Genomic DNA, 27,859 nt, shown 5'->3' with positions numbered 1-27,859 from the left:
AGAATATTCAATGTGACTAGACACTGAAGAAACTAATATCCCACTATAAAAATGTTGTCTATATACATCTATGTAAGTGTCCATTCCTGGTGAAGAGCAGAACTTCTAGAGGCAGGGGCAGCTCTAGGGATTTTGCTGCCCCAAGCACGGCAGGACCCTCCACAAGCACGCCTGCAGGAGGTCCACCGAAGCCATGGGACCAGCAGATCCTCGGCAGGGAAGCCGCTGAAGGCAGCGGCGCCAGCAGAGCTCCCCGCACGGCTTGCCGCCCCAAGCACGCGCTTGGCGTGCTGGGGCCTGGAGCCGCCCCTGTCTAGAGGAATGTTTCAGCTCAGCTTTGTTTTACAATGGGGAGAAGAGCAGATTCATGGATAGCCTAGTTATCCGTTAGTTAGCTTGTGTAATTATCAACACTTGTCATCAGCCACCTTTTGTTGTTTGTCCCTTGCAGTTACTACCTCTGCTGACAAATTAACACTAACCCTGTGACATCCAGAATGCATGTTTTGTCCTGCTTTTTCTAAGATTTTGCACTGAGAAAAAATACCATAACCTTTGCTTTAACTTGAAATAAGTTAAAAATGTTTCTTGTTCTGTGCAGTTACACATAATACAAGAACAAGTACTTGTTCCTGACAGTACTGAAAAGTACAACCAATGAAAAGTTTAGTCTAAATGAATACTTTGAAGTCTAAAGAAAGATACGTGTAAGACTGAAGTATATAACTATTTTGATTTTAATTGTTTATCTTCCTTTTGCAGCATAAATGACCAATGCTGGCTGATGGCTGTGGTTTACACATTAACAGACATTGGAAGAAAATCATGGAAAAGTTAAGAGATAAATGTCATATATTTGTACTGAAATTTCTGTAGTGAAAATAGACCCCCTCTCAGGTAACTGCTGTTACTTTCACTACAACGTCATTCCTCTGTTGAGCTGGAATTGTGGTAGGAATCCACTGCATTTCAGTAAAGCAGAAAGACCAGAGGTAGATCATTGCTGTTGCCCTTGAAAATGGCTTCTGAAGCAAGCAAGGCAGTTGGCAGCATGAAAATTGCTTGGTCTTCTGAACATGCAACTTGTTCCTTATTCGGCACCTCCATAGTGCTAAATGTTTCCCCTTAAAGAACATAGTCACCATCAGAGCGTGGCATGGTTTGGATTGTGAGTTGTGGCTTTAACAGTGGACAGCACGAGAGCCTCTTCAGATCCCTACTTACAAGCTTCCATCATGGAGTGCGTATTACTCTTTAAACACAAATGTAAAGATGACAGACACTAAGTGGAATGTCATAGATTCTTTATAAAAACATCCATCCTGGGTCAGATCAGTGGCCCATCTAGCCAGGTGCTTTAAAGGGAATGAACAGAACAGGGCCGTTATCGAGTGATCCATCATCCCCTGTCAGCAGTCAGAGAGTAGAGACACTCAGAGCATGGGGTTGTATCCCTAGCCATCTTGGCTGTCCTCCATGAACTTATCTCATTCTTTTTTTGAACCCAGTTAAATTTTTGGCTTTCATGTGACCTTTCTTAAAAAAAAAAAAAAAATCTGTAGACAGAGAGTAAATTTGAAGTGATACTACAGAAAAAAGCCAACTTTTGTTACCTGTTCCACAATGTGTATTCTTACCACAAGCTTGATATCTAGTGTGTGTCCTCTAAGAGAAAATTAAAAGTAATGTGAATTTACATGTGGTTCCAAAGATGCTCAGAATATTCACTACTGTATTGCGAAATATTATCTCAATATGAGAATAAGAAATAACATTTGTTTCCTTACAATCCTCCAGCACTTTCTTATAAGTAGTAAGCAGTAAGATCAAAAGTGTCCTCCTGAGAAGTTCCCCAATGGTTTAGTGCTTACATCCTTTTTATATTTTAGTTGTCAAAAACTGTCTTTGTAGATCTTAAAATAAGCTCTTTTTATGTTCAGGAAATGTCTCACGCTGCTGCTGAGAGGAAGTGTTTATAATCAAACACTTTATTATGTGTCTTATAAGATTTAAAGATTTAAAATGTTATTTACACCCTTTTTTGTGACTGCAAGCTGCATTGAGTTTCATTTAGCAATAAGAAACTGTCTCATTAACTGTTTAAAAGTGATGCTGAGATCTAGCCCTGTGCTCTCATCTAATCGCTAGCTGCTTACAGAGAGGGGTGAAAGTAACTTAAAGGACTTGCCGGTACTCCAGAGTCCTGCAGAGGGGGAGTGGCCTCAACCGGAAGAGGCATGGCCTCTATCGGAAGAGGTGGGGCCTTTAAATCCTGGAGCTTTTAAATCAGGATTTAAAGGGCTCAGGGATTTGGCTGAAGCTAGGAGCCGGGCCCTTTAAATCACCCCCAGAGCTACTGGCTGCAGAGGTGGCTGGGAGCCCTGGGTTTGGGCAGGGGTGAAAGTAATTTACATTTCTTACCCATATGGTCCAGTCGCAAGCAACCCACCTCTCCTACGTACTTCATGGATCCCTCCCATTGCATGACATAGATAGAGAAAATAAAGCTACTATTACTACTACCAGGACTGTCTGTAATAAAACTTTACTATTGGAATAAGCCTGAAAAAGTAAAAAAATCACTGTCACATTTTTCTCTGTGTCTTCCCTCCTCCTCCAGCCAGGCTGCGGACACTAGGCTCCGTGCTTTCTCCCTGCCTGGCACTGAGCAGCAGCTGCAGGGGCTTCCCTCTAGCTTGCAGCAGGGAGACTGGCTGAGAGAGGGAGAAGCCTGCCTCCTGCATAAGAACAGTTTAAACTCAGCTGTTCCCTGTGCAGTTCAGTAACATTTCAAAGAGATCTGTAAGCAGTTTGGACATCACAACCATGATCCTCTGCTGGGGATGAAGTGGGATAGATTTGAACTTGGAAATGGTTCCTGATTTTGATTGTATTTTTTGTGTATAGGAGATCCCCTCATCCTGGGGGCAGAAAAGAACTGCCCCTGCCATGGTCACACACACCCTCCCCTCCCCCAACAACAACTGGGAGTGAAATTAACAAGGATGCCAGAAACGACTTCTAACTCTGGGGGCTGAACTGTCCAGGGAACAGCTGAGTTTAAACTATTCTTATGCAGGCAGCAGCAGCAGGCATTTCAGCCAGTATCCCTACTGCAAGCTAGAGCCTAGAGGAGAACCCCTGTGGAGGTTGGGGGGAGGAATGCAAAGCCTTGTCTGCAGCCTGGCTGGAGGAAGGGGAGGGGGGAGACGAGAAACCAATGTGACAGTGAGTTTTCCCCTTCCACCTGCTTTTATTAGCTCTGGATTTAAGCAGTGCAGCCAAATGGTTGTATTTGTTGTGTATATTTAGTATTGGAGACAAGATTCCCTCATCCCTGGGGGCACATAAGGACTGCCCCTGCCATGGTCAAACATACCCTCCCCACTCCCCCCAGCTACTATGCATGAAATTAACAAGGATGCCAGAAACCACTTCTAATCCTGAGGGCTGAACCACTCAGGGAACAGCGGAGTTTAAACTATTCTTATACCGGGGGAAGGCTTCTCTCTCCCTCAGCAAGTCTCCTTTTCTTACCGGTCCTCCATACTGGCCAGTACCGGCTTACTTTCACCTCAGCTTACAGAGCAGAAAGAAGTTCTCTCCTTTCCTCTTGCAGATAAGTATCTTTACTAGTGTGGAGAGATTTTTGTAACATGATGTGTCAGAAGTTGACTCAGTTCTGTTTAGCCAGGCTCCCGCGGGATCACTGTCAGAGGAAGGAGATCCCCACTGCTCAGAGCTGAGATCAGTGCTATGGCATCAACTGCAGCTGCAGTCCTTCCCCTACCCTCACTTCCTGTTAGGGTGTGAACGGGCAAGGTGAGATGCCACAGATCTACTTCTGCAGAAGATCCTGGCATTCATAACACAGGCTTTGTCAGACAGAGGCAGCTCTCCCCCTACAGCAGGGGAGACATCAGTGAAGGAATATACATGCTCCCCACCCTGGTTCCCCCCGCATCCCCACCTATTCCCCTGGCCCTCACATAACATCCCTGCTCCCGACAGGGCTCCCCACGTTATGGGGCAGACCAGAGGCCCATCCGTGTGTTTGTTTTAAACAACTAAATTTTGGTCCTGTGTACTAGACTGCAGCTAGGGGGAGTGCAGTGAACTAAGATGAATTTCTCTCCTGCTTCCACGTGTTCCTTTGCTGTGCAGTGGCAAAAACAAATGTTAAGAAGGTTGGAACTCTGAAAACAGTCCCAAAACTTCTTCTAAATAGGGGAAAAGAGCCTTGCAGTCTGCCCCAGTGGTCAGTAAACTAAGGGTATTATGGTCCAAGTATCTCCCTCTTATATGGTGGCTTTGGGAATATGTATCTTTATGTGAAAGGCAAAGATACAAATTTAAGGAGAGAGAGAGGCAGGAAATTGCCGGGAAATTGGCACTCAGGGGAACTGGCCTCATCGCCAATCCCTAGGTGTACATTGCACTACAGCTTGGACCAATGTTTGACGGGTATATCTATTTCCATTAGATGTGTGATGTTTTAGCAGAATAAATTACACTGGTAAAATCTCTAATATGGATGCTGTTATAGTGGCATAACTTATTCTCTTCCCTTATGAGATTTGCTATACTGCTATAAGCAGCTTTGTATTGATATAACTGGGTCCGCGCTATGGGACTCTATCTGTGCTGATATAGTTAAATTGGCACAACTTTCTAATATAGACAATCCCTGAGAGTCTGACCCCGAACGCCCTCAATGCCGATGGAATTCCAAGTTCCTTATTAAAACTAACTAGAAATATAAAGAAAAAGTATCAACTACCTGGTGCTCAAAATGACTGATTGGTGAATATTTTACACGTGGAATTCTCTTTCATGAACTTGGCTGTGTTAGGAACGTGTGAGAGGGGAGGGAACAGACTGTGTACATACCTTTGTGGAAAACTAAAAGCTACTTTGGCACCTCAATGTGTGTTTTCTCTTAGATGATGTAGAACAGTGGTTCTGAACCAGGTGTCTGCATACCCCTGGGGTAAACAAAGGTCTTCCAGGGAGTACATGAACTCATCTAGATAGTTGCCTAATTTTACAACAGGCTGCATAAAAAGCACTAGCACAGTCGGTACAAACTAAAATTTCATACAATGACTTATTGATATTGCTCTGTATTCTATACACTGATATGTAAATAAAATATATTTTAATTGATTTATTTTACAATTCTACGGTTAAAATGAGAAAGTCAGCACCTTTTCAGTAGTAGTGTGCTGTGACAGCCTTATATTTTTGTCTGATTTTTTAAGCAAGTAGTTAAGTGAGGTGAAACTTGGGGATATGTATGATAAAATCAGACTCCTGAAAGGGGTACAGTTGTCTGGAAAGGATGAGAGCTACTACTGTAGAAGGTGAGTGTTCAGAGGTGGAACAGAAATGCCTTGTCATGACCACTAACAGTTCAAATCTTCACTGACAGGAAGTGCTGCAACTGAAAGATAGGAGCAAGACTCTGTACTGCCACTCACAAGAGGCATGGCACATAAGGCATTGACCAGGATGTCGGGGCTTTAAGCTTTTTTTTTAATTCTCCGATTCCAGGCTCCTCAAGCTCTGAGGGCCTGTGCATCCTTCTGTGTGTGTTTGAGCACTACGCCCCCACACAGGTCCCATCTGTTCCTGGAATAGTCACAACACCACACAACCCTCAGCAGCTTTCCCACTGCTGCTGCCAATGGGTTTCCCTGCAGCCAAGAATTCCAAAGCAAGAAGTACTCTGGCCACTTCTCTTCATGCCTTTGGCAGTACCCCACACCAAGGGCTGCATGAGAGGCAGCTTTCGGGATGCATATGCCAGCATATGCTTTCCCTGCACTAGGGGAATTCCTGTGCAGACACCACCACTCCCCTTCCGCTCCCTATATGCTGCAGGACTTCTTACTGTATACAATTTCCTAATATTTTTGAAAATTTTATTCCTTACAACTATAACAACTCCTTATACATCTCATCAACAGGATTAGGGAATAGCCCAGGCCTGGCTTCCTCACTTATGCCTACTCCTGCCTAATGTGGTGCCCCCAGAGTGGGAGATGCTCTACTACGGCCCATGTGCTAACTATGGGAGCTGGTTGGGGCTCCAGACCCAGTGTTTGCCACAACCCCATTGCAGCTCCCAGGCATTCCTAGTTAAGTGTCTTGCTGATGTAGTGGCAGAGTATAGGACTTAAGAGATTTGTGGAGGGTTTTTTTGGCAGGCTGCAAACATTTTTCTTGAGATGCAAGTGAGCGAAGGGAACTGATGATTATTTTTTTTAAGTTGATATCTCAGCCAACTATGAATGGACTTGCCTGGGAGGGGGAACAAAAAAAAGGCAGGTCTCTACCCTGAGCGCTTTCTGCCTGCTGAATTTCAAAGGGCTGCTGCTAACAATGGCACCGTTTGAGGAAATCTAACTTCACAAGACTCTTTTGTAATAGAAGGACATTGCCACCCTCATACAGGGGTCACCAGCAGCTCCCTCTGTGAGTTAGAAATAAAGAGAACAGGTGCCCTAACTGAACAGACACCATTTCCCCTTATTTCACAATTACCAGGTTACCCTCTGCCTGACTAAATGTGGCTAGCCTTTGTGGCCAGATCACAGTAATGACCCCCCTCTGAGTTCTGCAGAAAGGAGACATATAAAATATGGTGTGTTTGTTTGCTTTATTTAAAACAAAACAAATATGACCACAATTCCTGCAAACTGTACTGTGTGAGCAGACCCTGTAGTTGCATAGAGCCCCAGTGAAAACAACTGCGTCTGACGAAGTGGGTATTCACCCACGAAAGCTCACGCTCCAAAACGTCTGTTAGTCTATAAGGTGCCACAGGATTCTCTGCTGCTTTTAGTGAAAACAACGGCAGTGCTGCACAGGCTCAAGCCTCTGGCAGCAGATGGCTGGTGCATCTTAGACAAGCATCTAACCCACATGTGGATGACATAAATATCATGTTCTCAGTGACAACGTGTTTTCCATTTGCAGAGACCCAGTAAAATAAACACTTTTGGGGCAAATCTTCCTGTCTTTGTGTACCACCAACAGACCCCAATTGTTGGTAAGCAGGATTGAACCTGGGAAGCTTACTAATGCACAAGCCTCTACTGCATGAGCTAAAAGCTTCTTAGTTAAATCGGTAGAAGAGACTGCACCCAGGAAGTCTGTGGGTTACATTTGCTTTCCACTCAGTCCTTCTTTATACACCCATTGCAGTCAATGATTCTTGCCCAATTAAAGACTGAGGCATGATTTCCAGATTTAGCCCAGGGGTTCTCAGACTGGGGGTGGGGAGTCAACCCCTCAGGGAGTCACGAGGTCATTACATGGGGGTTGTGAGCCCCGCTTTGTTTTCATTTTGCAGAAACTGAGAATCTGCCGTTTCCTCCTCTGGTAATTTGTTCCAATGGTTAGTCACCCTCACTATTAAACACTTTTTTGCTTTATTTCCATTTTGAATTTGTCTGGCTTCACTTTCCAGCTCTTGACATGGGGGTTGTCAGCCTCCAAACCCTGGTTTGCCTACATCATTTATAATAGTGTTAAATATATATATAAATTAATGTATAATTTATACATTATAAAGGCTTGCTGTGTGAAAGGGGGTCATCAATACAAAAATTTGAGAACCACTGATTTAGCCCCTTTTGTGGGATCAGCTGCAAACACAGCACTTTGGAATGCGCCATAGCGCGGAGATCAGAGCCTGGTTCCTCCATGACAGACACTGAGATGTTGGGGGAAATGCGTCAGTGCTGCTTCAATCACCACCGCCCGGGGCGTTCCCTTTCTTCCACTAGCTCCCTGTTGTTGTAACCTGGGCGCTAAATTCGCTAGAAGCAAAGGGGGAAGTAGCTTGTTTATATATTAAAAAAAATCTTAGCTACCGGCTTCCTTGTATTGGCCAACCGCAGTCTCCAGGTGCGGCACCAATGTTTGTACGGGATTAAACAGCGTGTGCCCAGTCTGCCAAAGCGAGCAAATATGTAGTTAAACAAACAGCATTTCGTCCGGGCTGCCGGATTCCTCCGCTATGAAAACAAAGCGGGACGAGGTGGGGTTGTTGGTGTGTAGCGCTTGTCCCCGTGGCTCCTCGGCCCTAGCGCCGGGCCGCCAGCGGACAGAGCCGGGATGTGAGTGCCCGAGGAGAGGCGAAGGCGGCGGCAAGCCCGGGGAGCGGGCGGCGGCTGTGAAGGGGCGGGTGAGGCGGGACCACCGGCTAGAGCCGTGATGGATCGGGGGCGCCGATCGCTGGGGCTGAACCCGCAGCCCCGCCCCCCGGCTCTGGCCGCACAAGGCCCCCGCCCCGCAGCCTCCAGACCCCGCCCCCTTCCCGTATTAGCCCGCCCCCAGCTCTGACTCGAGGCTGCGGGTATATCGCTGACACCGCGTCATCGTGGATCCGCTTCTCCGCTGCCGTCTTAGGCTCGTGACTTCTCTTGCCGGCCCCGCCATGGTCTTGCTCCGCGCTGTCCGGCGCCCGGGGGCTCCTGGCGCTGCTGCTGCTGCTGCCGCCCCTGCCCGGGGCTCGCGGTGAGTGGGGGCCTGGCGGCGGGTGGGGGAGCCCTGCCCGGACGCAGAATCCTGTCAGTCCTCCCTCCCCCCATCTGTGCTGGGCGGGGAGCGGAGCCGCAGCGGCTCCCCCGGGCCCTCCCCGTCCTATTGCTCAAGTGGGGCCGCCACTGCATCATCCCTGGGGCCTGGCGCTGCCCACGCGGGGCCTCAGCCCGGGCTGCGTCGGACTCGCCTGCGGCGGGTAGGAGCCGGCGAGCACGGCCCGAGCCGCTCGGTAGCGACCCGTCCCCCGCCGCCTCCGAGAGCCTTGTGCTGGGCGTTTGTGATTCTTCTCCTAGGCTGAGTTTCGCTGAGCTGCCTGGGGCAGTGCACGATTCCTATTCTGCTGGGACCCCACTGAAATACTCCTGTCGCCCAGGATACATTTTGGGCTCTGGAAAGTCTCCTTTTGTTACATGTCTTGCAAACTCAACATGGTCAGAAGACCCTGAGTTTTGTGTAGGCGACAATCTTTGTTGCTTTTCCATTTCAATTGGTGTGCAAGCCATCTGGACACAGTTAAGAATCTCCCTTCTATTGGTAACTCCCATCTTCTCATATGTTGTGTATTTATACCTCTCTACTGTATTTTCCATTCCATGCATCTGATGAAGTGGGTTTTAGCCCATGAAAGCTTATGCCCATATAAAGTTGTTAGTCTCCTAGTCGTTTTAGCTGATAGAAACTAACACGGCTGCTGCTCTAAAATCTGTTACAATAAAGTAGAAAACTTTACTATGCAAATGTTTGCCTTTCTTTGAAAAGTTGTAGTTGCTCTATCCCTGATAATGAAATATACTGAATTCACTGTACTAAAAGTAAACCAGTACTAAATAATGTGTGTTACAAACTTGGTCAAAATACTGATTCATAATGAAACTTAAGAGAATACTTCTCTTGGTTTCATTGCTAAGAGTACAATAAAATTTTTACACATTTCCTCATCTACATGGAATATAGCATATATAGTCTTGAGAAGTCCCTGGTATATACAGTACTACAGTAACTAGTAAGGATATATACAGTTGGATGCTGATGAACCGTAACTCTACCTTCTTGTGCATATGTTTTAAACTATGATTTAATTTTCAGTTTTGAATACTGATAGGACTTTCCTGAATAGTCTTAGACATTCATTCCTGATTTGTAGACTTTCTACAAACTTGTATTTGACTAAAGTATATCTTCTAGAAGGACATTCATTCCTGATTGTAGACTTGCAGAAACTGAGAATCTGCCGTTTCCTCCTCTGGTAATTTGTTCCAATGGTTAGTCACCCTCACTATTAAACACTTTTTTTTGCTTTATTTCCATTTTGAATTTGTCTGGCTTCACTTTCCAGCTCTTGGTTCTTGATCTGCTTTTCTCTGCTAGATTAAAGAGCCCTCTAGACTTGATATCTTCTTCTCAACAAGAGTCATCAGATGCTGTAATCACATTGCCTCAATCTCTCTTGACAAGCTAAACAGACTGAGCTCTTTAAGTCTCTCACTGGACAGCATTTTCTCAGGCCCATGAATATTTTTTTGTGGCTCTCTTTTGAAAATGTGGACACCACAACTGGGTACAGTATTCCTGTATGGGTTTCAGCAGTGCTGTATGCAGCTTTGCTGTCACCTCCCTACTCCTGCTCTCCTGTTAATTCATCAAGGATCTCATTAGCCCTTTGCCATAGGATTGCACTGGGAGCTCATGTTCAGTTGGTTGTCTGCTGTGACCTCAATTCTTTTCAGACTTGCTGCTTCCCAGGATATAGTTTCCCCATTCTCTAGCAACGGCCTGCATTTCTTGTGCCTAGATGTATAATTTTGCATTATACGGTACTGGAATGCGTTTCGTTTGAACGGTCCCACGGGATCCAGATTGCTTTGTAGGACTGTCCTGTCATCATTTATCTCTCCCTCAATCTGTGTGTCATCTGTGAATTTTATCACAAGTGATTTTGTGTACTTCCAGACAACAGATTAAAATGTTGACTGGCATCAGGTTTAGTACCGATCCCTGCAGAATCCCACTAGAAACATGCTAGTTTGATGATTCCCATTGGTGACTGCTCTTTGAGATGTCAGTTATGTCCAGTGGTGGTGTAGCCATTGTCAGTCCCAGAATATTAGAGAGGCAAAGTGGGTGAGATAATATCGTTTATTGAACCAATTTTTATTGGGGTGAGAGACAAGCTTTCGAGCTTACACACCACTCTTCTTGGGCTGGGAAGTGTATTCCAAACCTGAAGAAGAGCACTGTGTAAGGTTGAAAGTTTCTCACCAACAGAAGTTGGTTCAATAAAAGATATTACCTCACCCTCTCAGCCAATTCTTAGTCCATTTAATTTGTGCGCTATTGATACTTAAGTGTTAATTTTTAATTAGAATGTTGTGTGGTACTAAGTCAAACAGCGTACAGAAGTCTAGGTGTATTACATAAGTTACATTTATCAAACAAATTTGTAACTTCAAAGAACAAGGTCAGGTTTATCAAACAAACCTGATGGTCCATAAAACCATATTGATTGGTATTATATTTCTGTTCTTAATTCTTTATGAATTGGGAAAATTTTGCCCTGCGTTGCACAAGAGGTCAGAATAGATCTGACCTTGGAATTGACTAATACCTCTAAATGATTATGCCTGTGAGTGAGATCATGTTAACTAGTGTACAGTTTACCTAGGTCCTTCTGCTTGCTCTTTCTGAATACTGGCTCAAGATCAGGGCTCTTGATTCTTGAATTTCCTGGTATTCTAAGATTTATTAGGAGTTAATCAGTGGGCTAGAGATCTCTTGGCCAACTGTTTAGGATGCTTGGGTGCAAGTTATCCCAAGAGTTTGATTTAACAATGTCTATCCCTAGCAGATGTAGTTTAACTTCCTCCTTAATTATTAATAGACATGGAAGTATTTCACTATACTCTCATGATGACTATGTTGTCATTCTTCTTTCCAAAAAGGAAATGTTTATTGAACACTGCCTTTTCTGCATCATAATTGTTTTACCATCTCCATTTAGAAACAGGGTTTGTACCATTACTAGGTGTGGTGTATTCAATGTATCATCCAGTCTAATGAGAATGTCACCCCTTCCCTCTAATCTGGGGTGCCTTTTACAATGGTTTGCTGCAGTAGCCTCCAGTCTGGACTGCTCACAAACAGCCTCCAGTGTGCAAGTCACTCCCAGCTATGTCTCAGCCAGCCATACCTTGGCTCTCACCAGCCTTGGTTATACTGCAGGGTGATCCCAACAAACTCCTAGTATTCATTGCATTTTTTTCCCCTCCAAAAGAATGTCTTGTATAGTCCAGGAGAGGGCTGGGCAATACAATTTATATAAAGTTTGTATTTCTACAATAGAAGTAATATGCTCACATCTTGTTACCCAAATAGTGTTTCACAGACACGTCAATTTAAACACACTGGATTAGATCAAACTAGTTTATTAATTACAAAGAGATTAAGTGAATGCAAGTAATGAGGCCTAAGTCCAAAATGGTTACAAGAGAAGTCAAGATAAAACACAACTGGTGCCCAAGTTAACGAACTATGTTAAGTTCTAAATAAAGATTTTCTTACCACATCCTCTCAGCAGTCTTAGTGACCAAACTTCTTAGGTGAGGACTCCTTCTTCAGCTTAGTGGCTGCTTCCTTTGCCTCATCTAGTATGGTGATTTGATGGACGGACTGAGAGGGAGGAGAGGTGTCTGGGAGTGTTATCCCTCATTTTCAGTCTTGCCAACTGGAAAACATTCCCAGCTGACAAAAAGTCTATAGGGAAAGATCTTCCCTGCTACTTTTCTTCAGTTTTTTATTCCTGCTTGATGATTGCTTAAATGCAAATTAAGCAGAGCACACATTCCTTTGAGACAGAGCTGTTTGCCAACTTGTACTGTGCTTTGTAAAATGAGTTAACATCATACAAGGAAATCTTATAACTTCACGTACACTGTTGTCAATATTGTCCTGATAAAATGTATGACCAGTAAACTATAAACTTTCAGATACCTCACAAAGCATACTTGGTATAGAGATTATTACAGCAGTCTCTAGGGTATGGATACGGGTACATTCTCTTACAGTAGGATTTCTTTTGTTCCTAATGAACGTCAAAACCGCCTTCTTATTGTCTATAACCATGCCAGTTGTGACTCTTTCACTGATGTCTTTAGCTCCCCATATCAATTTTTACCTTTCATAATTTATGCCATTTTTTCCCTGTATTATGTTGCTTTTTATTTGTAATTGCTGCCAGTTAAAGTCAGTAGATCTACCCACATGAATATGGTTCTGCATATGAGTTTTCAGGATCTGGGCCTTAACATGTGCAATATGAATATTTGCACTTAATCTGCAAGGGGATCTTAACTCTCTTGATTTAGGATATAAGGCAACCACTGTCCATGTGGGATTAGGAAGCATCATCCCACTTCCGCTTCTCACTTCCCATGGGCATATTACAAAATTATCCATGATGTGGGTTGTAAGATTTCGTGTGTAGCCTTTGGTGCTGCCTGCTGTCGTCTGGGACAGATACTGGACTCGGAGACCATTGGCTTTGATCTCCCATGGTATTTGCTATGTTAGTGGGTGCCAGTTAGCGTATCTGCTTTTTCCTATTCAGGTTATAAGAGGTAATGCCAACGTTAGTCTTCTTCTCTTCTAGGAAGACAATGTAAATCAATTGAACTAGAAAATGGCAGGGTTGATTTAACCAGTCTCCAGCCCCGTGCAACAGCAACCTTCTCCTGTAATGACGGGTGAGTGGCAAGTTGCTTCTTTTTGAATAATTAACAGAACCTAGACTGGTGTAAAAATGCTTCTGAAGTCTGGGAAAACGAAAGTGGAAAGCCTGCTTAACTTCAAGAACACAAGCGGAGTGCTATAAATCTGTAGATTTTTATAAAACCTGCAGTTTTTTTCAAAGGAGTTGAAGGAAGATAATGACCCAGCTACAGTTGTCATTCAGTGGGAGATGGGCACCAAAGTCGCTCAGGTGCTTTTGAAGATCCCAGCCTAGCGCCCTCAGGGGATCATCCAGCAGGGGTTGGATCATGGGTCATGAGACTGAGAGTCCCACCTCAGGGGTCATGTGGCACTTACTGACCCATGTCATTTTTCCCTTTTTACAGGGGTTTCTGTTTGGGTGCTGGGAGCTAATGGCAGAATACTGCTCATAAAATGCCACACCAGGTAGGAGCAGACCTCTTCTTGCTCCACAATAGCAAATTATTTGTTTGTCCATTCTTTGTAGATGTCAGTATTACCCAGGATAGCCTAGAGTGTAGTTGTTGCTTTTGTCCCTATGGATTAATGTGCCAAGCCTTGGGGAATCAAAAAGAACTTGTGGCTTCATTGCACTGAGCAGGTGTATTTTGGATTTTTGAGGTCTCAAAGTTTAAGGCCAGAAGGGACCACCAGATCCTCCAGTCTGACCTCTTGTATATCACAGGCCACCATCGCTCCCCAGGGACCCACATACTAAACTCAACCAAAATCAGTCGAAAATACTACAGCCCACAGGAGCTTGCACCATTATGTGCCATGGGCAGAGAATAGGAGGCCTTAGATGTACAAATTCTTTGTGCCTCTGTCATGGCAGGGAGATGTTGAAGTGAGGTATGAGATAATCCTGGCAAGTGACGTGCACTCACATGCTGCAGAGGAAGGCCAAAAAAAACCCAATGTCACTGCCACTGACCTGGGGGAAATTACTTAACGACCCCACATACTAGAGCCTAAGCATGCGAGCAAGAGCCAGCAAGCCAAGCACTGAAGTGAGAGTCCTTGATGCCACTTCAGATTCCTGGTCTTCCTCATCCACTGTCTCATCATCAGCCATGGCCATCCCTGGCTCGGAATACATTGGATAAGGGAGTCCCTTCACATAATAATAATTGCACTCAAACTTGCCTGGCTCTCTCTCAAACTACATTAGTTGCCCCAATGCTGCTGTTGGGTGACTGTTCCTCACAGGAAGATGGCAGAAAGAAACCATGTGCGTATATATACTGAGATAGATGTGTAGCATAGACCTGGCCTTAGTGTTCCTTGGTCCTATGGTGTTAAATGTGTCCCTTTTCCAATGTCTTGTCTCCACCTACTGGCAGAAAGAAACCATGTTCCATATTTCTGGACTGTAACCTGGTTCTTTGCTTACATGAGTAACAAACTTGAACATTTTTTCTTTCTTTAGATACAGATTAATTGGAACGACTTCTGCCCAATGTGTGGCTATGGGAAGTGAAGTTAATTGGGATAAGGAGCCTCCATATTGCCAAGGTAAACTAATTTAATGGTTTTAAGAACAGTTTGTGTCTGGAGATGATGCAGCATAGCTGGTGCTTGAGAAGAGACTCTTTTTACTTTGGCATTTAATCCAAATGCCAAGTTTTTGTTGCAGGGAGGAATTAAATTATACTATGGGTCATCATGGATGACTCCTGCAGAATTATTTTTTTAAAAGTTCCTTTTAGATTGTTCACCTGGCACTGTTTAACATGCATAATCCAACAGGCCTCAGGGCTCCTCTTCGCAGTTGTATCTGTGTAATCCTGCTGATCATGTAGGCCCTGTCTCCACTTGCAAGTTACAGAGCATTAAATCAGTCCCTGGCACCCTAACTCCTGAGGTATTCACACCAGCAAGGCATTTAGAGCGCCTGGACTCTGCAGCTGGAGCACCCCTGGTAATCCACCTCCACGAGAAGCATAGAGCTTGCCACATCCTGGCTGAAACACCAGAGTGTCAGTGTGGAGGACATGTTGCATTATTGTGCTGGGCTTGGCCTCCAGAAACGTCCCATAATCCCTTGTTTTGAACTCGGCAGCAGGCAAGCGCATATCCCCTTTCAAAGCTCCATTTCTGACATCCGGCATGCTTATCTGCTCCAGGACACACAGCAAAACATGACTATGGAATGCTCCTGCTGCAGAGCCAGGTGTGTGCATGTGAGAGAGAGAGGCAGGGGGTGGGGGCTGATATTGAGGTTTCCCCCTTCCCCCTACTGCTGTTGTCTGAACTTACAAGACAGAATGCTGACATGCTCTGTCCCCCAAAACAGTCTCTCCCTCCACATACACACAACATACTCCATCACACTCCCCACACACACACACACTTGAAAAGTACGCTGCAGCCACTTGCACACTGGGATAGCTACCACAATTCACTGCTCTCTGTGGCGCTGCAGGAGCTGCTAATGTGGCCACGCCTCTGCGCTTGCAGCTGACAGTGTGCACACACAGCAGCGCTTTCCCTGCTGCTGTCTCTGAGGGCGGTTTAACTCCTGGCACTCTACATCTGCAAGGGTAGCCAAGCCCTAAGTAAAAAGCATGATAACGACTTTTAAGAAGTTTTGACCCCTCCCCAGTCTGACTGTCCATTAAAATCTGGGGCTCTTTTGGAGTGAATCACAATTTGTCTCTTACTTATTTGGATCTCTTGGATGCTTTCTGGGCTTGGTCTGTCAATCATGCTGCTGATATCCAGTCTAGAATCAGCTGCTCCTGCAAGAAATGTCCTAGCTTAGTTTTCTGCTGGTGGAAAACACTACCTCTAGAGATGGTGGAGAAGAGGTTCTGGCTCCCTGAGGCTAATGTTGGGAAGGGGCATGCTCTGTTATATCATCTTCCAGAGCTGGTGTGTTATAGAGCATCCTCCTTGAGCAATGGATGTACTGGTTGGGTCAAGCCTAAAAGCAGAAAAACCTTCAGAATCTGAAAGGGGTCTCGCTTCAAATGTTAAAATGCAATGTTAAGTCCCTTTCCAAATGGCTAAATAGCTTTCTGGGGGCATCTGAGACAACTTTCTTAGTGAAAACACTCTCTTCAGTTCACCTTCAATGGAAACTTTAATTTTCATGTTGACATTCTTTGCTTCAGCAATACCTTGTCCTCCACCTCCTGGTATCACCCGTGGATCCCATACAGGTCAGAGTGGACGAGAGTTTATCTATGGCTCAGCAGTAACTTACAAATGTGACAAGGGCGTTTCTCTTATTGGAGCAGCTTCCATTCATTGTACAACGAAAGATAAGGTCAATGGAGTGTGGAGTGGGCCTGCCCCTGAATGCAAAGGTTAGTAGCATCTGTTTTTATCTTCTTATTCTACTGTCTCCTCCCAGGAAAAACTATATTTTGATTGGTAAGTAAACCCATAAACCTGAGGAAATTTAGTTGGTGCTTAGTCCTCGTAAATACATATCATGGAAACTAGTTACTGTTGGAAAAGTGAAGAATGACGGACACTTCATAAATCATTCCTGGAAACCATTTTGCCTCTAATCAAGCCTGTATTTTTTTTGTCTCCCTTCAGTGTTCCAAGACTAGTTAATTCTCATATTACAAACAGTTGATTTTTTAGGTGAAGATAAACTCTTCAGCTAAGGTTTTGCTTTCATGCCAGTACCCTACTACTCAGTGATAAAGGGGAGGGGGGGAGAGGGGCTTACAAGCAGGATTTTTTGGGAACCATATTTTTCAGAACTCTCTGGGAGGGCTTCTTGGCAGTGAAGGCTCAGGCTTCTGTGAGTTCATATCACAGCCAGAGAGTTCTTAGGAGGGGGAAATTAAAGATTGTACAATCCTCATTTGGGCGACGGCAGTGCTCACGCACGCTATTGCATTTAGTTAACAATGCATTTATGTACTTGGTATTCAAGCAGCTGCAACAACTTGGTTTTGTTCTTGCTGAGTTACCCAGCCTAACAGCTGAGATGGAGGCTTTTTCAGAGGTGTTAGACAGGTTAGTCACCTCGCTACTCAATATTAACTCCCCCAAAAGCGGGGAAGTTCAGTTCCAGAATATCATTGGATGGATGTACATTTCTTCTAGCTTGACCCAAATTCCTGATGGCTTCATAAAATGATGATGATGAACTCATGCAGTTTACTGGGGAGAGCTGATACCCATACAGTTAGGTGCTGTGCTGTATATGGACTAACATATATTTTTAAAGGGAAAGATCCAAAGCTGTATAACTGTATTTTAAAATATCTTACCTGTTGTAGTCAAGTATCAGGGCTTTTTCTTCTTTCCTCTACCCCCTTCTCCTCTTCTCTTCCTTCTCCCCCCACCCCCCCCCCCGCCCAAAAAAAATCTTATGCTGGTACTTTTAATTTTCAGTGGTCAGGTGTCGAGAGCCAGAAGTCGAAAAGGGAAAAAAGCAATCTGGGTTTGGACCTGACTATTCGTATGGAAACACTGTAATATTTGAATGTGATTCTGGCTACACTCTGAAGGGTAGCAGTTCAGTTAAATGTGAAGCTAACGAATCATGGGTTCCATCTTTGCCCACCTGTGTTGGTAAGTATAAGCAGTTGTGCTGAACGTTTTATATGCTAATATTTAGGAAGGTTATTGCTTTAGAGTAGCCATGTTAGAATGATGTAAAGTTTGTGTCTGTATCCCCTTTTTGTCATAGGCATAACGCAAAAAAATTAATGCTAATGTTAAAAATTATAATACATAGTTTGGGGAAAGTGTCTCTATATAGAATCATAGAACTGGAAGGGACCTCGAGAGGTCATCTCATCTGGTCCTCTGCATTCACGGCAGGATTAAGTATTATCTAGACCATTTCTGACAGATGTTTGTCCAACCTGCTCTTAAAAATCCCAGATGGAGATTTCACAACCTCCCTGGGCGATTTATTCCTGTGCTTAACCACCCTGATAGGAAGCTTTTCCTAATGTCCAACCTAAACTGCCCTTGCTGCAATTTAAGCCCATTGCTTCTTGTCCTATCCTTAGAGGTTAAGAACAACAATTTTTCTCCCTCCTCCTTGTAACAACCTTTTATAGACTTGAAAACTTATGTCTCCTCTGTCTTCTTTTCTTCAGACTAAACACACCCCATTTTATCAATCTTCCCTCATAGGTCATGTTTTCTAGAGCTTCAGTCATTTTTGTCTCTCTTCTCTGGACTTTCTCCAGTTTGTCCACATTTCCTGAAATGTGGTGCCCAGAACTGGACACAATACTCCAGTTGAGGCCTAATCAGTACAGTGTAGAGCAGAATTATTTCTCGTGTCTAGATTACAATACTCCTAATACATCATCTGGGTATAGTGCTTTATATTTGTGGATAATATAAGTTAGTTTTTAAAAATCATATGATACATCGAGCACAAAGTCAGCAATAACTTAAATTTAGGTGAATAGATTTAATACAGTTTCGATATTAGAATCCGTATACTCAGGTACATCACTCATGAAAAGTTGCACAGAGATTTGGTTGTGAGAAGCAAAACGTATCAATGAGTGGTGATTGTCCCTCAGTAATTGAGAATTAAGTTGGTTGTTCATTTAGAAAATACAGTCCATGAGGAAAGGATATGTTACTTTCCTGACTGCACTTCTCCTGAGCACTCCAGCTCATCTCTCCCGGTATCGTCAATATCTGATGTTGTGTTCTATGTAGATGTCCCTCAACCGCCTGATGGCATCTGACACTGAGTTGCCACATCAGCCGAATGCGTTGACCAATTCTGCATTCTCTTAGCACTCACTCATTACTGGGGTCCCATATGCCTATGGCTCCAACGATGAGTGCATGTGTCTGGACCTGATAACCCGAAGGTTTCAGCCAGAGAGGTGTATTTCCATACCTTTCGGACTCAAGCATCGTGAAAGGCTTGGGTCTTGTTCTTGAAAGGCGCTGCGATGTCCACCATGATGATCTTCTTCCGGTCCTCGTTGGTAATGACAATGTCCGGTCGCAGTTGGCTGTGGTTCCGGGGATGGCGGAGTTCACGGCAACTTTCCCCAGGGGTGGTGGGATGGCCCTGGCCAGGCTATCTTGGATGACATTGTCACAGCTGCTAAACTCTTGAATGGGTCTTACTGCCACACAGGATGTGGGGTAGCATCTCATTGGCGTAGCCACACTTCCTGCATTGCTTATCCCGATTCCCATGCTGGACAGCCCTGTTCAGTGGGATGCAGTTGAGCTGGGGACTGTGGATGAATCTCCAGTTGGCAAATCAGGGGAAGGTGTCCCCAGGGAGGAAGTGGTTGCTGTGGTCCCACTTACACGTCATCTCGAATTTCTTGCCCTGGTCTGGGTTCTGTTTCAGGTTTTTCCACGTATTGGCAGCAGATGGCATCCTTCAGGGTCCTCTCCAGTATGGTTCTAGCTCTGAGTGACGATAGTGTGATCTGTATTTGTCACCTGTGGCACCAGGACTCCCAACTCCTGGCGTTCCTCACACCACGTCCAGTGGCAGCTGATATGCTTCTCCAGTCATCGTGTAGCATTGGGCATGAGTCCAGAGCGAAGCCAAAATCAAGAGAAAGAGATGGAACCTGCAAGAGACTCTGCTGAGGCAGCCAGAGGGAAAAAGAGCCAGGGGTGACAGTCTTGTAAATGCCTAGGTTAAACAGACTTGAGAGGATCAACTGGGTCCAACAGGAAGAAGAGGATGGAGCGAAGTACAGGCCTGAGTCTGGTCTGGAAAGGAGCAGTTAAAGAGCTTGGTTAGAGAAGTTGGGATGGAATGAAGGAAACAAACCAGGTTGAAGGGGGTGAAGGATGGTGTTGGAGTGAAGAAACATGAGGCAGGGGTTTGTTGGGAGAATGTACAAATGAAGGGAGGTTTGGAGAGAGAGAGAGAGAGAGAGAGAGGTGGGATTAGAGGATGGCTTTTGAGAATGGGGGGGACCATGTACCAAGCGAGGGAATAGACACTTACAGGCTCCAAGCGGGTGTGGCACTCCAGGCATGCTGACTTGGCCAAAAAGAATCAATCTTGAAAACTTTACTAAATATTTATTTTGTGTAGGAGTAGATGGCTTCTGGTTCAAAGGATTAGTTGTTGGCATAGTTGTAAGAGTAATAAACCTAATGCACGTGGACACTTGTCACTGTGCACACACAACAGAAATATTAAGGAAAATGAAATGGGTAAAATAGCTTGTCTGTGTTTTGTAGTTCAGTAGTGTGTTAGGGGAGGTAGTGCTTGATCCTTCAATGGGAAAGAAAAGAGCAATCTTGGGACTGGGTCTTTTAGTTTGCAACAAAACATGCTAACATTGTAAAATCACTCTAGCTGTCTTGTCGCCTTTGAGGTCTTTCCATGCATGGCATGGCGTTGTTCAGCACATTCAGATAAGTGGGTTGCTCCTGTATCCTCTTGTAAGTCTCCTTTTTATGCAGAACCTACTCTGAACACAACCCCAGATGGCCCTAAAGAGCCCGGGTAAACCTAATGACTATAAAGGGAGCAAAATAACCACTATGCTCAGATACCTAGAATCCTCATGGTGGATAGCAGAGGCTTTGGTTTACACATTGAACTGGAACATTCAGTTATTGCACTTCACTTCATAACACACCTCTCTCTCGATATAACGCTGTCCTCAGGAGCCAAAAAATCTTACTGCGTTATAGGTGAAAACACGTTATATCGAACTTGCTTTGATCCACCGGTGTGCTTAGCCCCGCCCCTCCGGAGCACTGCTTTACCGCGTTATATCTGGATTTGTGTTATATCGGGGCAGAGGTGTATGTAGTGGTCACCCGAATGCTTCATATGCTCAGATGTAATTCTAGCCTCAGGCTTATAATTCACATTTCTGTACCCCTGTAGTAGTCTTGTCTCCCACCCAGAACTCTCTCTTCCTTCATTACTTTTTTTCCCCCACTGCTCTGTGTGTGGTAATACCCACCTGCTGATGCCCACTCACTCAATATATCTATATAAAATGCCAGGTGTATGAAAATGTCAATCTGAATTCTGCACAATATTGGCACAAGCAGCTACAGACTTAACCGATAGTCAGGTGTCAAACTGCACTCCGATGAGATGTCTACTCGGTTCACTTTTTGTTCTGTAAGTAATGGTTAGGCTTGAGTTGACTGATCCTCTGGTAATCACGGCAGGAGCATCAAAATAAAAATACCACTTTTCTCTTGTTTATGCTTCTCTACTCCCAAGTAAGTACAGGTTGGCAGATAACCTGATGTCACTAATCCTGTGGTTACATGTTTTATGGTAGCTGATCCAGACACTCCACCTATAGTGACTTTTGCTGTAGGTAAAAATATGGCTAACCAGTGCAGAATTTGTGTGCAGTGTTTTGTTGTAGCCATGTTGGCCCCAGGATGTTAGAGAGACAAGCTGGGTGAGAGATCTTTTATTGGACCAATTTCTGTTGGTGAGAGAGACAAGCTTTCAAGGTTCCCCAGGGGTGTTCTTCAGGTTAGTGCAGAATTTGGCAGATGAGATCCAGCAGTATCTGGAGGGGAGGGCCGCTTTGGTCTCAGAAGTATGCATAAGAATTCTGCAAATGAGAGCATTCATTCAAAACAGGGAAAATCCTCTATAAAGATTTTTCTCTATCAATTCTCAGGACTGTCGTCATACCTCTATTACAATGTACAGGTAATAGAATACCTGGAAAAGCTTCCTTTCTTCTTTCAATATTGGATTATCTGGGGATCAGAGCATGGTTTCCAATATGTTTATCAATTCTGTAATTTGCATGATATTAATTTGAATCTATTTATTTAATTTTGTGTGTGGCTTAAGGTACTAAATGTTGCACCAATATGAATCAATGGATTCCTATAGTTAGTTTGCATTCATATAACTTCGTACTTCAGCTCATCTTACATTTTTCTTTCTAGGGAGGAACACTGGTACTGTAATTGCTATTGGTAAGTAACTTAAATTTTAAAAATAATTCAATGCACAGACTTTACATAGTAAGATGCAATAATAGCGTAAGATATTTAATGTTCCACTTTCTTAATCTCATACCATTTTTTCCCCACTGCTTCACTGTAAGGAATCTACTCCAGACAGCTAGTTTTTCTCTTGTCGTATTATGTTCTGTCTATTGGCTCCATATAAAAGCTCGTGAGGCAGATGCTTGACTTAAAGAATCAAAGGAATATAGGGCTGGAAGGGGCTTCAAGAGGTCATTAAGTCCAGCCCCTGTGCTGTGGCAGGACCAAGTACACCTAGACCTTCCCTGACAGATTTGTCCAATCTGTTCTTAAAATATTCCCGTGATGGGGATTCCACAGCCTCTTTTGGAAGCTTAATCAGTGCTTAACTTCCGTTACGGTTTTTCCTAATATGTAATCTAAATCACCGTTGCTGCAGGTTAAGCCCATTACTTTTTGTCCTGCCTTCCAGTGGACGTTGGGAACCAATTGATGTTGTTCTCTTTATTCAAAGATGTATTGGGATTTGGTGGTTCCCAGTGAGTCTGATGCTGGGTAGAAATCATGGGACTTCAATCTAATGCGATTTTCAATAAAGCTTTATTCAACATGTGCACAAAGAGAGCCCCTGGTACAAAGAATCAGGCAGAGTCCCTCCAGCAAGGAGCCCTTCCCCTTGCTACTTTCTAGCACATGGTGCTTATATAAGAAGTTATATAACAACTTGCCTAACATGAATCTCTAACCAGTTAGAGTTAAACAAATCCATATGGGTTTGTTTATCACATGCTCATAGTGCTCCAGTCCACATGCTGAGCTCACACCCCTCCCTGTGGCCTTCTCCAGAATGTTCCTAGGCCGGTGAGCCACACCATGCTTCCCTATGCATAAGCACCTTGTAAACCACATTTTATGTAAAATAAACACAACCATACCCTTCAGATGTTAATGGCTGTTATACTCTGACCTGCTCCTCCCTCAGTTTTCTCAAGATTCACTCTACCAAAATAGCTCCTGATGTCTCACTAAATCTTCAGAGTAGTTCATGACCTTTTCTTTCCTGTAGTCGTTCGTTGCTGCCTGCACTAATATATTCTGAGGTTTTACTTGATTTTTATTTAATTTAGCAGCCTGCATCTTTTCTTACATACCTGTTTGCCAGGAAAAAGCAAAGGCATGACTCTCCAAAACTGCACTCATGTGCAGCTCTGAAGCAATAACACTTGCTAACTATACATAGAGGCTTTTCTAGAATCACATCTCAACTTTTTACCAGCAGCGAAGTGCAGAAGCTTCTAAGTGATTTAAATGGACTATTTTCTCTAACTCTACCATGCTTCGTGTAATGCTACTTTGCTATTCAAGGAAAATGTATTCTGCTTTAAGAAAAACACTAAGTGTGCTGCTGAATACCATATTTGTTGTATTTACTTTTTCTGGAAGACATCTTGTGTTGTGCAGAGATTGGTATTGGATGCTGAAAGTTCAAGATAGAACAACTTTTGGTTTGTTTTTTTTGTTTTATATCTTTACAGCCAAATGTGTTGCTAAGCTAAGTAACCCGACCTTACATAAAGCAAAACTAACACATGCTTAATTGCCTGAACCATCTCCCACCAAAACCCAGCCCTGCAGCTGTGAAAACTCAAGCCCCAGTCCTGTCAGCACTTCCACACTCTCATCTTACAGGGGTTCTGTGACAACTGTGTAGCCAAGTGATTCAGAAACAGAATTAATATGTTTGTTTTCAGAGCAGGGTTTGAAGACTGTGTAGTAAATAAGGCTGGGGTCACAGCTGAACAACAAGGAGAAAACATAAGAATGGCCATACTGGGTCACACCAATGGTCCATCTAGTCTAATATTCTGTCTTTTGACAGTGGCCACTGGGGGTTGATTCAAAGGGAATGAATAGAACAGGGCAGTTATCAAGAGATTGATTCCCTGTTGCCCAGTCTGAGCTGCTGGGGTTGCATCCCTAAGCATCTTGGCTAATAACCGTTGATGGAACTATCCTCCATAGACATAACTAATTCTTTTGTGATCTCAGTTAGACTCTTTTGACCTGTCAACCAGTTCCACAGGTTGACTCTGTGTTCTGTGAAGAAATACTTCCTTTTATTTATTTTAAATCTGCTGCCTGTTAATTTCATTGGGTGACTCTTGATTCTTGTGTTATGGGAGAGGAGGTAAATAACACTTTGTTCATACTGTTTGATTTTTGGAGACTTCTATCATATCCCCTATTAGTCATCTATCTTCTAAGCATATTTCTAAACAAACTATAAGCTGGTCCTTAAGTGAGTAATATCTGTTGTATGCACTGAGTGAGGCAAGGGTCCTGTTGGGAGAAAACAGCAGGTGATATATAACTGAAGACTGATCACCATGCTTATGGACAAGGGGGCTCTACTCAGGTTGTACAGGCACCCTTAATTCTTGCCATTTGTAACTGAGTGCTTGACTTTGCAGACCTAATGTTCCTTTAACAAAGGATGTTTGATGTACCACTTGTGTGTAAGACTATGAAAAGTTGCCCTTAAATATCCATCTAACCCTCAGCCCATCTCCTCAGCAGCCTGATGGGTGGAAACAAGGCAGAGGTTCACTGCATATAGTCACTTTTGCACAACTTAGTAAATTCAGCAATTAGACTAAATTTTCAGAATATTACTTTAAAATCAGTACAGATATAAAAATGAATAATGATCCAAAATTCTGCACAGGCAGCCCAAAAGCACTGTACAAAAAGGTTCTACACCACTACCTCATTTCCCTCTGTCCCCAGCAATGATGTAGGGAATCGACATCCTTTGCTCACGCTTCTTTTCATACTGTATACTTTAATCTTATTTCTAAGATAATATAAATCAATTTGTCCTGTCAGCATACCAGATTACTGACTTTGCAACAGTACTCTACGTGGTATTCTTGGGGTGTGCAGTTGAATAAGATTCTTTTATAATGTGAGTAGTCAGTGGAAGAAACTAATGTCCTAAAACAATGTTATATTACAGATGACCCCCTCGCCTTTCCAGTGCTCTAAACAGTTGAGCGTTACTGGAAGGGAGCATAGATAGTCCAGTTCTCCTGTATTTAGGATATATAATAAACTTATCACTGTTTGCCAACTTTGATTACATGATTTTTCTGCCTCTTTTCAGTTTTGGACATGGCCTCAGAGAAGAAATAGCATGAACGCTGCTTTAATTGGAAATTAGTTTATAATTGTGTTAATGCAACTCTAAAATTAACAAAACATCTTTCAGACAGAACATAAAATGAAAAAACTCATCAGAAACATCTGGAGTGAAATCAAATATTCATTTTTTATTTGGTTATAACTCTCTTTATTTTGGTTTTGCAGGGAAGATGCCTATCATTCTGGCAGTGCTGATTACTAACTTATTCATCAGACAGTGAAGATGAAATTGGAAGAAAATGGAGGGAAACCTCCTATGATTGCACTAAACTTCTCTTGTGATCCCAGATTCGTACAGTTGTATTCAGCATTGTGGATTTTGCTGTTGCAAGCAAGAGCCTGTTGAGATTTCTATTTGGAGGTTTCTATCTTGAAGTACTTATTATCCCTTTTAAAATACAGATTTAATTATGCCAAAGATACTCATAGAACTGCTGTAGGCTTTTGTTAATTCACATTTATCCTCAGGTTTTTTTAAATCAAATCTCCAGAATAATCAGTGTTCCTTTGCTCTCATGTCTAGGAAATTCCAAAAACAACAACAAAAACCCCAAACTATTCTTACCCCAAGTCTTGTGTTCAGGATGTCCTCAGTTAGCATCCCAGAGTGAAGTGCATGGATGTGTGTAAGACTCAGGTGTTCAGAGTCCATGCTATCAAATTGTTTAAGTTTGCATTGAGACCCAAAATAAATGACCTGTTTCCTTATGAGCCATTTCTGATAAGTAATCAGTAAAATGGTTATACTTGTGAGCAAATTCTTCAGTGATTCCGTGCCTAAACAAAATGTCTTTATTTTAACATTTCAGTAGCTGAAAACAAGTTTGGTAGCATTTACAGCAAGCTTATTACATTCATGAAATAATTCTCTGCTGTGAAAAGGTGTTTATAACCAAATGGTGTGTTGTCAGTAGGACTGAAAACATAAATTATTTGTATAGAATTTTATTTGGTAACCTGCATATTTATTGAATGGAAAAAAATGGAATTTTGGTTGTACTTAAATCTTTTTCTCTGAATAAAAGGAATATAGTACAAAGACCATAGCATCCTGACTCTCAATAGCAATGTAAAAATGTGGTTGAAATCTACCCCTCTACTGTGATCTGGTCACTGCTTTCCAGAGCAGATGAAACTATAGTTCTTTTTGGACCTCTTCCCCATCTATCCCAAAAAATTCATGATTTCCTAGGGTATGGATTTTTCTAGCAAGGGGTAGCGCTTTGTCAGCCTTGTAACAATGCACTGCCAGGAAACTACAAGATACACTATCACGCTTGCATTCAGTTTGGATTGTAAACCACACACCACCTGGGTGTGGTGGTCTGTCCTATCTAGTGGCACCAAGACGATTTAGAGACACAAAATGAGTCTGCTATACAGCCTTCACTAACAGCCAGTTGGTTCAATCCTGCCTGTGTTACAGTAGGATTAGAATCTATGGCCTGGTCTACACTACAGGTTTATACCTAATTTAGCAGCGTTAAACGGAATTAACCCTGCACCCATCCACACAACAAAGCCCTTTATATCGATATAAAGGGCTCTTAATATTGATATTTGTACTCCTCCCCGAGGAGGGGAGTAGTGCTTAAATCGGTATTGCCATTTCGGAATAGGGTTAAGTGTGGCCGCAATTTGACAGTATTGGCTTCCGGGAGCTATCCCACAGTGCACCATTGTGACCGCTCTGGACAGCAGTCTGGAGTCAGATGTACTGGCCAGGTAGACAGGAAAAGCCCTGCGAACTTTTGAATTTCATTTCCTGTTTGCCCAGCGTGGAGCACTGATCAGCATGGACTGTATGGGAGATACTGGATCTGATCGCTTTATGGGGAGACAAATCTGTTCGATCAGAGCTCCATTCCAGAAGATGAAATGCCAAAGCATTTGAAAAAAACTGTAGACAGAGGCCACAGCAGGGACTGAACACAGTGCTGCGTGACAAGCCTAACAGAGAGCCAAAGAATCAAATGAACACTCAGGGAGGGGGGGACTGAGGACTCCAGCTATCCTGCAGTCTCTGGAAAGCATTTGCATTCTTGGCTGAGCTCCCAATACCTCAAGGGTCAAAAACATTGTCCCAGGTGGTTCAGGGTATATCTCATCAATTTACCCCCTCTCTTCCCCTGTGAAAGAAGAGGGGGAAAAAATGGTTTCTCGCCTTTTTTCAGTGTCACCATATGTCTACTGCATGTTGCTGGTAGACATTGTGTTGCGGCGCTGAACAGCAGCATCCCCTCCCCTTCCTTTCCTGATGGCAGACAGTACAAATGGTGGAAAACCCTCATCATCATCCTGTGAGTGCTCCTGGCTGGCCTCGGTGAGGTTGGCCGGGGGCGCCTGGGCAACAATGGGAATGACTCCTGGTCATTCCCAGCAGACAGTGCAAAAGGATTGAAAACTGTCCTCATCATAGCAACTGGGGGCTGAGCTCCTCTCCCTCCCCCTTTCA

General features: G+C 43.6%; 2 protein-coding genes across 6 annotated transcripts in view; both read left to right on the top strand.

Annotated features, from left to right (window-relative positions):
- The window catches only part of LOC116828710 (complement receptor type 1-like), a 306,270-nt gene that overhangs the window by 195,803 nt on the left and 82,608 nt on the right, over positions 1–27,859 (top strand). The window contains exon 16 of one of the 4 annotated variants that reach the window (XM_075064832.1): positions 763–2,039. The exons of the other annotated variants lie outside the window; for them this stretch is intronic. The gene's annotated coding sequence lies outside the window, so the exon portion shown is untranslated. Of the gene's footprint in view, positions 1–762; positions 2,040–27,859 lie in introns of those variants that run through there. 4 annotated transcript variants of the gene reach the window in all.
- On the top strand, positions 8,363–25,879 carry LOC116828707 (membrane cofactor protein-like). Of its 2 annotated transcripts, none has more exons than XM_075064846.1 (7): positions 8,363–8,526; positions 13,199–13,292; positions 14,729–14,814; positions 16,416–16,610; positions 17,659–17,838; positions 22,162–22,191; positions 25,570–25,879. In XM_075064846.1, the coding sequence occupies exons 3-7, from the start codon at positions 14,769–14,771 to the stop codon at positions 25,623–25,625; spliced, it is 507 nt and encodes a 168-aa protein (XP_074920947.1). In that variant the 5' UTR covers positions 8,363–8,526; positions 13,199–13,292; positions 14,729–14,768; the 3' UTR covers positions 25,626–25,879. The 2 variants fall into 2 exon arrangements, with proteins under 2 accessions (XP_074920947.1, XP_032643008.1); XM_032787117.2 differs by lacking the exon at positions 8,363–8,526 and adding an exon at positions 13,665–13,725 and having other exon boundaries at positions 13,229–13,292.

This window comes from Chelonoidis abingdonii, chromosome 4 (assembly GCF_003597395.2).
Source record: "Chelonoidis abingdonii isolate Lonesome George chromosome 4, CheloAbing_2.0, whole genome shotgun sequence".
NCBI lineage: Eukaryota > Metazoa > Chordata > Testudines > Testudinidae > Chelonoidis > Chelonoidis abingdonii.
This window is presented reverse-complemented; position numbering and strand designations above follow the sequence as displayed.

Excerpts from the sequence above, each read along its gene's own strand:
- LOC116828707 (XM_032787117.2), top strand. Across the intron at positions 16,611-17,658 it reads GCCTGCCCCTGAATGCAAAG|TGGTCAGGTGTCGAGAGCCA; the intron begins GTTAGTAGCATC and ends TTTAATTTTCAG. Across the intron at positions 22,192-25,569 it reads TGGTACTGTAATTGCTATTG|GGAAGATGCCTATCATTCTG; the intron begins GTAAGTAACTTA and ends TTGGTTTTGCAG.